This window comes from Vulpes vulpes, chromosome 12, assembly GCF_048418805.1.
Source record: "Vulpes vulpes isolate BD-2025 chromosome 12, VulVul3, whole genome shotgun sequence".
NCBI lineage: Eukaryota > Metazoa > Chordata > Mammalia > Carnivora > Canidae > Vulpes > Vulpes vulpes.
The window spans coordinates 104112778-104124802 of NC_132791.1; the positions used below are offsets into that span (position 1 = coordinate 104112778).

General features: G+C 46.2%; 1 protein-coding gene across 8 annotated transcripts in view; it reads right to left on the bottom strand.

Moving 5' to 3' along the window:
- NTM (neurotrimin) overlaps positions 1-12025 on the bottom strand; it is a 930011-nt gene that overhangs the window by 165720 nt on the left and 752266 nt on the right. For all 8 annotated transcript variants that reach the window (XM_072729300.1, XM_025998900.2, XM_025998899.2 and 5 more), the window contains one exon: positions 2368-2600. In XM_072729300.1, coding sequence (XP_072585401.1) covers positions 2368-2600 — 233 coding nt within the window. The remainder of the gene's footprint in view (positions 1-2367; positions 2601-12025) is intronic.

The window sequence follows — 12025 nt, forward strand, 5'->3', positions numbered from 1 at the left end:
CCGAGCCTATGTAAGACCTCCGGACTACAATTCCAGCCATTTGCTTCAATAAGCGTTTATTAAATGTGTGCCTTGGGTCAGGCACTCCCCCAGGTACTTAGGGCAGGGACGTGTGGGTGTGTGGGTGTGTGTGTTGGGAGGGGACGTCTTAAGAAAAACAAAACAAAACAAAACAAAGATATGGTGCTTATTTTCAGGGAGGTTTGAGCATTTTCCACTATTCCTTCAATAGTCCAGTTCCAGAAAGGTGCTGCTTCCTGTATTAGTGTGCATTTGCTAACTTCTCTTTGTCACTGCGGGGACATCCTGCTCTCGACAGTGTGTGCAAGGCGGGCCTGAGGGCAGCATGGGGGATGGCTTCAGAAGCATCCCCTGGTAGAGATCAAATACAGATGGTGCCACTGGCACGGTTGCCGGACCTCCTCATCAAATATGATCCTTAAACTACGTTTTGACCAACTATCCACCATAAAAAAAAGGAAAAAAATGTTTTTGTTTTTTTATTGACTGATTGATATTTTAATTTTTTTTTTTTTTTAAGTAGGCCCCACCCGGAGCGTGGAGCCTAACACAGGGCTTGAACTCACAGCCCTGAGCTCAGGACCTGAGCTGAGATCAAGAGCCGGACGTTTAACTGACTGAGCCACCCGGGCGCCCCCCAAAATGTATTTTATATCAAAAATGTACACACTCTAAGACAGAAGTCTTATGTGATGATACTTAGTCTGCTGTTTGTGATACACTGATACCTTCTATGCAATTCCATTTCCTTTAAAAAATGCTGTTTGCATCCAGCAGTTTGAAAACCATGAACTAATCAATAGAAAAAAGCCATAATAATTTCTTTTTAGAGGAGTGAGAAAAAGAAAGAAGAACCACACGGTATGGCCAAGCTCTGCCCCAGCACGAGGGGCACAGACGTCCCTGCGGTCCTGCCCAGAGCCAAGCCACCATTGCCTTGCTATAGCCGTGTCTCCTCCCTACTTGCCTCAGCTCGCCCTTCACCATCGCGCCCACAGCCCAGGACGAGCACCCTCCTCCTTTCTCGAGCAGCCTCCTCCTTTCTCGCAGGTCACATTCCCATAATTCCTTCCGTTCCTTTGCATTCTTCCTTCTCCAGCCTCTCTCCTGCCCTTGTTTCTCCAGCCACTCATCTTCCAGGCCCTCCTTTCCTCGGGCACCCTGACAAGGAGCGGCGGCCGAAGGAGCCTTCCCGGGAGGAGCTTCTCGCCCTGGACTCCTTTCAGCTGGCTGCAGGAGCTGAGAACCAGGCTGTGAAGGAGACCTCGGTAGAGGAGCCGGGCTCCACTACTCAGAGCTTAAGCTTCTGGGATGACACGATGGGGTGCTGGGTCTACTCTAGAAGAGTTTCAAAATCTAAAAAGTACTATCAGTATTTTGAAAATCTTGATGGCTAACACACAGCACGAGGTGCCAGGCCTACTTCTAAGGGTCACGTAAAATTTAGCAAGCTCGTTACAACAGCGACTCCTTTTTACAGAAGGAAATCCCGAAGCCTGGTCAGCAACTTGATTGGGGTGTCCCAGCCAGAAAGCAGCAAGCGTCTGGCTCCTGGCTCTTCCTCCCTCATCAAGGCTGTCCCCCACGGGAAAGTGCGTGAACACTCCGGGCCGGTTCTGCTTCCTGGGTGAACAGGCGAGGACCACCGCCAGGGCCTGAGAAGCACGGGCAGGGCACAAGCAGGGGAGATCCAAATGCAAAGCCAGTACACAGGCCTCAAAGGCCGGGGGTAAGGGGTGCAGTAAGAGGGGGCAGGGACTTGGGGTGCCACCAAACACAGAGAATCAGGTGCAAGTTATTAAAAGGGAGAAGTGGCGTCGGAAAGCCAGGGCTGGGAGAAGAGAGACTCGAGCAAGCTGGAGACAGTGGGGGTGGCTGTGAAGGGTGTGTCCCAAGTGGGCGTTTAGAGCATCTGTGACGGGCTCTGCTTTCTTTGAAGACTGTGGGAGGGTATGGCGTGTATGTAGTGCCAGAAGAACTAAAACACTGGTCTTAAAATAAAGCAAGCTTAGAACTATATGGAACCACAAAAAAAAAAAAAAAAAAAAAAAATCTTAAGAGGAGAAAAAAGCCAAGGAAAGCAATAATTAGAAGATAATTTTCTGAGAAAATATATTGGAACGAAAGCAAAAAAAAAAAAAAAAAAAAAAAAAAGATCCTAGTCCTATTCAACAGGAAAACTTATTTCAAAATTCAGCCTCTAATGATAAATGACAGTTAGTCGTCATCTGTTGTCCTGGCTGGATGGAACACACAAAACGCACCTCTGCTGAGGATCACAGAAACAGTGCTGGACACGGGCTCTCCCAGCCGTGCACCCAGACCGAACAGCCACGCCCCGCCTACCTTGCACAATGAGGTGGACCCTCGAGGTCTTCGGGTGGTTGTCCGTCTGCACAGAGCAGGTGTACGGGCCCTCGTCATACACATCCACATTCTGGATCTCGATGCTGTACTGGGTTTGGGTGTTGCTCAGGAGGACCACGCGTGGGTCCAGGCACCACTTGTCATTCCCGGCGTAGAGGATGGTGCTGCGGTTTAGCCAGGCCACCCGGGTAACCCGGTTATCAATTGTGCACCTGGAGGGAAAACCAGATGTGTGAGTCCAGGGACCAGAGAAGAAGGGGGAGCCATCAGAGTCAGGTCTTCTTAGCAATGCTAGGATGGCTTGTCCCCATGCCTTATCTTCACCATCCCCTGTGCCCCAGTATAGACACACACACTTCCTGTTTGGTTTGTCATGAGTCTCACTTTCTGGAAGTGGGCAGCAGAGATCTTGTGGGATTATAGCCTCAGAACACTGGCCATCTGAGACTTCTGGGTCCTGACCAGGTCAGTGCTTCTGAATGCACTTGAGCAAAGGACTGCTTCCAAAGTCGTAACTATTCATGGTCATAACTGGAGGCATCTTCCCTACCCAGAATGGCTAGATCCTCGGAGCACCATCGGCTCTCCCTTTGCTCAAGGATTCCCATGCTGTAGGCATTTGGGGAGCACTAAGTCATCCAGCACTGGTGACAGCCCTACGAGCAAGGTTCTGTTGGTAAAAGTGATGGAAGAACAAAGAAACTAAATATTTCTCCCAAGCCACACAGATAATATGTGCTAGATCAGAGACCCAGATTTTAACTACTAAACGTTATCTCAGAATAGCGAATCCTAACAGAAGGCTTCTGAAGTCAAAACTAAATATGGACCACCACCATTGCTATTTATCTTCATTACACCCAGGGGCAGAAATGTTCAATTACTGCGAGACTAAAGGCATTTTCCAAAATCTCAAAACTGTTTGCACATGTAAAAATAGATTTTGTCTTTTTTATTTTTGCATCTGGAGTCCCCAAATTGTGGAAGCTCCCTTCTCTTTCCTTACACTTTCAAATCTCCCAGCTTCTCTCGCCAAGTCCTAATCACATCTCCCTGTCTGTATTCATTTCCCTGTCTCAATACACCAAGAATGTTCTATGGCCTTAGGCTAAATTCACAAACACAGTGTCCTGATCCTAACTATAATGCTGGAAATAGCAATGTAGCTCAGTATGTATAATGATGCCTCAAATTTATACATTCTTTTGCAGTGTACAAAATGCTTTTACATCCACACTGTCTCTTTTGATTCTTGCAGCAAATCTGTGAAGTAGATGATCTTACCCATTCTCTACTTTAAAGATCAGAACTCCACCATTTGGCATAGTCTGGCGACTTGGCCAGATTAGGGAACTAGGAAGTGACAGACATCTCAGCCAGGGCATCCGTCTCGTTCCTAGTCCCGAGTGCTCCTCGGAAAGGGCGAAGGGGGATTTTTCAGTAGGTAGGGACGATTGCCCCCATTGAGTTCTCAAAATGGTCTATGACGATAAGGATTAAAAAAACAACAACAACAACAAAAAAAAAAACTAAGAACTGCTGCTGAGCATACCAGCCTTCCCCAGGCGGTCGCTCTCAAGAGGAGATATCCTGTATCGTGCATTTTTTTTCCGCTTGTACTTGTGTAAATGTCACAAGATCATTGCAGGGCCACTCAGGCACAGGTGGGGAGCCTTGCTGAGAATGCCTGTAGGGAAAGCTGCTCAACCAGAAACACCTTTGCTCTGGTGTCCAGCAAGTTCTGTGCTGTTCACTGTGTTTCCCAGACAACGCAGGACGGAAATAATGGAGGATGTTACTAGGTAAAGGTCAAGGGAATGGGCCAATTGCATCAGAATCACATCAAAAAACTTTGTCACAAGTTTTTAGTCTCTGCTCCTGCCGTACTGATTCAGTCTGTGAGTATCCAGAAACAAGGGTTTCTAACAATGTCCCAGTTGGGTCATATACCTACCAAAATTTGAAAAACACTGGTGCAGAGCCATGTGTCTGGGCTCAGATCCATACTTTGGGGAGCTCAGTATAAAATGAAAATCTGGAGCTCTTTGCTCAAGAATTATTAAGAGTTTCAAGATATTGAGAGTAGAGCATTGAACCATGGGCAGGGCTCTGTTTGAATAAATACATACCCTGCGTGGATCTCACTCAGACTTTGTTGTGCTTACCAACACTTCTTGGGAATCTTATGAAAATGCAGATTCTGATTTGGTAGGTCTGGGGTGTGTCCTGAGAGTCTGCATTTTTAGTAGGCTCTCAAGTGATGCCTACGCTGCTGGCTCTCGACCATTCCTTGACCTGCATAAATCTAGAGACGTGATGTATGAACATTAGGGTTGGGGAAGCACTAGCCTAGCACCTCCCTATGTGCAAGTGTGGTCAGAAAACCGACAGATCACCATCCCATTGGAGCCTGGTGGAAATGCAGAGACTCTGGCCCCGCCTCAGCTGCAATGATTTAGAATGTGCATTTTAATAAAATCTCTAGGTAACTAGAATCCACATGAAGTTTGGGATTGTCTAGAATGTACTTTAAGTCTTCCTCTGGATTTGATGGCAATGCCTAGAATACTCCGAGAGCTGAATGAGAGGTAGTAAAGTACAGCCAACAGAGAGGAAGCACCTGATGCTATCTATCCCTTCCCTTAGGTTCCTCACAGGCATTCCTGACGTTCATCCCCTTGGGCTGCCTCACCTGAAATGTGGACTTTGAAGCACAGTGGTGTGAAACTCTGGAAAAAACAGACTCCACAGCTTTCTCTACTAGTAATACACTTGGGATGTTATCTGTCTTAATTACCTTAAGAGTGGGCCCTGTTCTAAATTTTGCTTGGGGTGGGGGTGGGGTGCCTAGATGGCTCAGTAGTTTGAGTATCCAATTCTTGATTTTGGCTCAGGTCATGATCTCAGAGTCATGACATGGAGCCCTGCTGAGTGCAGAGCTTGCTTAAGATTCCCTCTCTCTCCCTCTCTCTGTCCCTCCCCACTGTCTCTCTCTCAAAAAAAAAAAAAAAAAAAAAAAGAAAGAAAAAAAGAAAGAAAAGAAAAGAAAAAAAAAAGAAAAGAAATCCTCAAAAACATAGATTTTGCTTGGATCTAAGTGAGATGTGAAATTCATAAAATTCATATAATGGCTAATGTTTATTGAATACATATTTATTGTATGATTGGTACTATGCAAGCCTATTATATAGACTATCTTCTCAAAAACTTGGTGGGTTCGCTTATTAATGCCAGTTTACAGATGGGGTTAAGTCAAGTTAAAAAATATGCAAATTGAAAAAATTACCGAATTCATTAGAATCACTGTGATGTTAAGCTGCAGAGTCAGGATTCACACCCAGTTTTATTTTGTTTTGTTTCACAATCAGTATTTTTGAATGTCCTTATAAGTCCACTCCAGGACCCTTCAATATTTAAATTCAATTCTCATCATAATCACCCGAAAGCCCTAATAAAATACGGATTCCTGGGCCCCTCCCTGGTCTAGAGACCACATTTTGAAATCCATTAATTTAGACATCTGGTTTCTGGTGAAATGAGAGCTACAGAGTGAGTGGGCACTAGGAAATGATTCTGGTGTGAAATAGTTTCCCATACTTTCCAGGAGTGGACTTCCTTGTAACCGGTATGTTCTGGGAAGCCAGAGCAGAGGCCCGGCTATTTTCTCCTCTAGCAGCTAAAATGTGACCAGACACCAGGTGAATGGCCGGCTGTGGTGCAGGAAATTCTGATCAACAACCTCTACACGGCTTGAATAATTGTTTTTGATGCCCACAGTGGGGGCATCTCAGCCTCTCGATGAATCCGAGAGGACGGTCCTGGGCTTCCTGTGAGTGTCTAATTATTGGAAACTGACTGAAACGAAGTAGTCTCACTGCTCTGCGCCGTGCTTCCAGGGCCAAAGATGTTCATTTGCAGATACGCTAACGCTCCGAACGCAGCCAATTTCCAGCACGGTTATGCGGCCCTTGTGATATACTACACTGAAAAGCTGGCATAGCTTCAGCTGTGGTTTTGGGCACATCCAAGGTCATGTTTAGATGTCCAAACTGTCACTGCTGGGTATCAGTCTTGCAGAGTCTCCATGGCATTACCACCGGCTTCTGCAGAGATGGATCACAAAGGTAACTTGGCAGCCAACTACTGTCACCTCCTCATACCTGTCCCCATCTATCTGTCTCATTTATTGAGTCTCCACAACAATGTCGAGGAGACTATTCTCCCAGGTTAAAAAAAAAAAAAAAGTAAAGCAAGCATAATTGCTCCCTCAGCCAGAACACCTTGGCTTGTGGGGAGTCTGTAGAAGGTTAGAATGGGAAATGCTATCAACAGGTGCCCTTTTTTTTTTTTTTTTTTTTTCAGAGTTGGCCCTTAACCTAGTCCTACAAAATGACTCCTCAAACACACCATGGTATTTCATGTCCTTCAGGAAGGTAATTAACTGCATGGTTACCTGGGAGTAGGGAAGGCTTCAAACTCAACGCTCCCTAATCCAGACAAGTGCAGGTGCTGATGGCCACTTGTCGTCGGGAAATAGTCACAGGTCAGGGTGACACAGGCCAGGAAGGGGGGATGGAGAGACAGAGGAGTTGAAAGTGCCCTGCCCAAATCTTGAAAGCCTCTCACTTAAAAAAAAAAAAAAAAAAAAAAAATATATATATATATATATATATATATATATTTACTTATTTCAGAGAAAGAGAGAGAGGGAGAGAGAGAGGCAAATATGGAGCAAGTAGGAGGAAGGGCAAAAGAACAGAGAGACAGACTTTCAAGCTGACTCCCCACTGAGTGCAGAGCCCAATGTGGGGCTTGATCTACTGGCCCTGAGATCATGACCTGAGCTGAAATCCAGAGTGGGACGCCCAACCGACTGAGCCACCCAGGTGCCCCACCTCTCACCTTTTCCCTGAATCCTTGAGCTACACTAAGCTCCCAACCCAAGCATCTTCTCCACCCATCCTGCCAGACATACAAAGAGAAACCACCTTTACAGACCTATGCCTTCTGGCCTGAGCCCTGGAACTCCCACTTCTCTGACTCCAAACATCTCTCAACTCTGAAAGTCTCCTGTCCTCCAGCCTCGATGCTGCCCTCACTTCCATCCTCCAAACCTCTGGCCTGTGGCCATCGGCCTTCAGGGCTTGTGTCAATGGTCTTCCCCTCCCACCAGGCCTGTGGCACTCCTCCTGTGTATAATCCCCATGGGCAGCACATGGTCTGACCTATGCAATATCCTGGTAAAACCCAGACAGACAGACAGACAGAGCCTAGTAGAGATGCTTCCTTAGCATTTCACTGATGAGCCACAGTGCCCTTCTCAGTCTGCATGTCTGAACCCTGCTCCTTTTCTTGGAGAAATTTCTTCTTAAAGAGAGCAAGCCTGTTCTATCTGAACTAAGATCAGCCAGGGTGTGCAGCTTGCATTGGATCAGCAACGCATTTTCTTTAATGATGAGAAGGTTCATGTGTAGTCGACAGAAGACCAGCCACACACGCCCACGCTGGACCTCGCACCTGAGCACAGCGTATGGCAGAGAAAGCTGTCACACCTGTCATTTTCTGCAGCTGTACCAATTGTGCAAAAGCTCTAAAAATGCAGCCCTCTCTGTCCTTAATCTCTTGCTGATGAATAGTGGCTTTATTACACTTGCTGCATTTATACGTAGAGAAACAGGAAAAAAAAAATGATTAAGTATGCCCGGGACGAGGGGCTGCAGAGATAAAACCATAAAAGTATGGACTTGAGGCCTCAAGCTACTTTGGGATCTGGGAGGAAATGAGAAAGGGAGGGAGGCAGGGAGTGTGTGTCTAGAAACTGGACGAAAAATAGAGCCAAAGAATCTGCTTGGAATCTTCTAAGGACAAAGAGAGTGTTGAAATAAAGAGAAGGATTATTGAAGAAAGAGAGAAAAATCCAGGCTTGGCCTTTCTTAAACACACCTGCCTGAAGATCTGAGGACTATAATGGATCCAGACAGTGGGTAATCCAACCATTCCTTCTATCAAATGGCCCTTTAACTGCTTTTGAAAAGCAACACGTCTCAAGCAACGCCTGAGACTACAGTAAAATAAGAGCTTCCGCCCTTCACAGCACCTGGTCACAATCTCCTCTTACTGCACAGAAATGCTCCAGCTGCCCCTAAGTTTGGTTCCTCTGAGCATTTGGCTTGTGCCCCGCCTCTCCCTGCAGGCTTCATGGAGCATCATTACCATGTGGATGGCTGAGAAATGCTGCCACCCAGTCCCATGGAGTTGGCATGGGCATCCTCCAGACCTGTTCCTGGGGGGGAACCAACAAACACACAAAGCAAGATGCTTCATCACCAACCTGCTGAAAATTCAGACATCACTGGTGCCTCAGCTCTTTATTGTAGAAGAAGGCGTCCCTAATGGGGTTGCCAATCTTAGGCATCAACACTCAGGTTGATATTCATAAAATTGTTCTGGATCATAGAGAGACAAAAATGCTGAGCTTAACACTCAGTTCACACTGGCCTTGAATCCCTCAACTACTACGGGTTTGGCTTAACATTGAAAAGAAAAACAGATGCATGCTATGAAATCTTTCTTAGTTATGAAAATGACAAAGCTGCCCATGCCTGGGTAGAAGCAAAGTCTTAAAATAGAGGGGAAAGGCCAGGGTGGGGGGTAAAGCCCAGCTGTGCACACGCTGCCCTGGGAGCTCACACTGCTGGCGGGTAGCTGGGGTCTAAGGTGGGGGGAGAGCCAAGAGATCAGGCTCTGAACTCAGATGGCTGGAATCAAAGTCCCAGGTCTGTGCTTATTGCCTCAATGGGCCCTCTGAACCTCTCTGAGTTTCATTTTACTCATCTGCAATGGAAATAGCATTTTCTCCTGCATGGGGCTAATGAGAGATTAAATGGAACCATGCATGTAAATGCCTTGCTTTGCATGTAGTAGAAACTCAACAAACAATGTGGTTCTACAATCTATTATCCATGCTGCTTTCTCATCTCCTGTGTGTGTATGTTGCATCACTGGCTAGATGGTAAGTTCTCGAGAACAAGGGCGATGCCTTAGTTTTCTCACGTGCCCCTACACAACCTCCAGCTGAGTACAAAGTAAGCATTCAGTAAATATCTGTTGATGCTTTTTTGTTTAAACATCTCTCCCCTTTCACAGATTCTTGAGAAGTAAAAGATCATATAGCCCGTGTCCAGAAAAGCCCCAGGTTGTGAGGGTAAATAAATCCTCTGCCTGCATTTACAATACAAAATGCACACACACACACCTCCCTCGATGCGTGCTCACCCTTTGAGGGCATCAAAACCCTGGAGTCTATCTCCCTCTACGTCTCTAATGTCTTGAAGACATAAATCCAGAAGGTTTGGCTTTGTGGACCTCCAGGAAGTGCTCTCCATAAGCACACCTATCCATCTGTCCTTCCTGTCCAAGGCAAATAAAGTAGCATCATCTCAGAACAAACTGCTGAGCTAGGTGGGCCAAGACTTGTCTGAAATGAATGGCGCAACATTTTGATTTGTGCCGGCTACAAAAACCCAAAGCTAACTCAAATTCTAAAGGGGACTTGGGACTGCCCAGTAGGTGATAATCACGTTTCTAAGCCAGAGCTCCCACAAGCCATTTCCTTACTCAGTGGGAGCTATGGATCACCTTGATCATGTCATCCAGCCAGACAAAACAACAAAGACTTTTTCCCTAGGTGACCAAAGCCAAGCAGCCAGGAGGTGCTTGTTTTTTTTTTTTTTTTTTCCTTATCCCTTTTCCTGATAAACACATAATTGTCCAAACATAGAGGAGGGTCTCTGGAACCCCTTGGTAAAAACCAACATTTCCTAAGCAAGAGAATCCAGAAGTGCTGAGGGAAAGTTTGGTGGCAATTTGCCTTGGACTTCATCCACCATCTGACCTTGCGCTTCAGTGGAAGATCTCCTGCAAAGCCGCAGCTCACCTCCCATCCCCCACTGCTTTAGGCAAGACGTGCATCGGGTATATGGGACTACTTCTAACTGTTACCCGAGGACTCTGTTCACTTGCAAGATTCAGTAACTCACTGTATTTGAAATGCCCTTCCTTGCTGTGGTTTACACAAATTCCTATCCCCCATCAAGGCCAATTTTAAATATTATTATATTGTTTTGTATCCTCACTACCTTTCCTTTGGAAAAAAAATGTTTAATCCCCCATGAATGATCTCCAGACATATTTTCATCCTGGTCTGTATTTCTGTTTAGAGTCCCTCTTCCTGTGATAGGTGGAGTCTGGGAAGGCAAGAATTATGTATTTGTTTCTTTATTCCAAGGGCTCCTGGTTACTTTCAGGACAATTTGGATCTTGTGAGGGTCAGGGTGGATGTTAAGGTTAGAAGGCGCTTGCTAAATACAAGAGGGTAGGCACAGCCTTTCAGGCAGAGGGAAGAGCATGAGAAAAGCACAATGGAGCTTTAAAAATTCCTGGCATGTTTGCAGAAGGCTGGAAATCTGGACTCTATGGGGGCTGTGGCTTTGAAGGAAGAGAAAAGTTAGGGAAGATGAGGCCAGGGATTGAGTGCACTGCTATGTCTGTGTCCCCTGGATCCACCACAGACTGACCAATGTGGGTCACATTGGATCCCCTGTCCTCCGGCTTCCCGTTGGGTTTGTCTGATGGGATGGAGGACGTCATAGGTGGGCCAGGACTTGTCTGAAATGATTGGTGCAACATTTTGATTTGTGCTGGTTACAAAAACCCAAAGCTAACTCAAATTCTAAAGGGGGCTTGGGACTGCCCAGTAGTCTCCACACAGCCCTCCCTCTCTGGTGGGAGCTGTGACCTCCTCCTTTTTATCCCCTCCGCCCTGCGGGGGTTAATGATGCCCTCCTATGCTAGCCCTGTGGTCCTGATTATCCCGTTTTCCTACACTTTGGCTCTACCTTTGCAAATATCCACTTTATTAACTCTCCTCAGATTACTCAATTCGAGCATGCCATCTTTTTTCCCTGCAGGAACCCTGACTCTTGTAGGTGGATTGTACAGTACGCTGTGTGAAAGATTTCTGAATTTATTCCGAAGACAAGAAGAACCAGAGAACCAAAGTGAAGAACTTAACAGTGGCAACCTCAAAAAAAAAAAAAAAACAACAACAACAACAACAACAAAAAAAAACAATGGCTATAAAAGGCACCCAAATTGATCTTGCTTCTTTGTCTTCCAGTGGGTGGCCCTTCCTGGTGTGGAAAGAAATGTGATTCCAGCAAATGAATCTATCTGCAATCCTTTTTGCTTCTGTTTTGCGTCTCCTATCCTGGTCCTCACCAGCTGCTCCATGTAAAGCCTTCACCCAGGATGGAGCTTCGACCTGAAGAAGGTGGATCCAGACCGGCAGGGTGCTGGTAGGGAGCACATCACTCACTACCATCCAGTCCAATGATACTGGGAAAGTCAGGGCTCGCTCAGGTAAAGTAGGATGGACAATCCATATTATTATTATTATTATTATTTTAAGATTTTATTTATTTATTCATAAGAGACACAGAGAGAGAGGCAGAGACACAGGCAGAGGGAGAAGCAGGCTCCATGCAGGGAGCCCGATGTGGGACTCGATCCCAGGTCTCCAGGATCACGCCCTGGGCCAAAGGCAGACGCTAAACCGCTGAGCCACCCAGGGATCCCT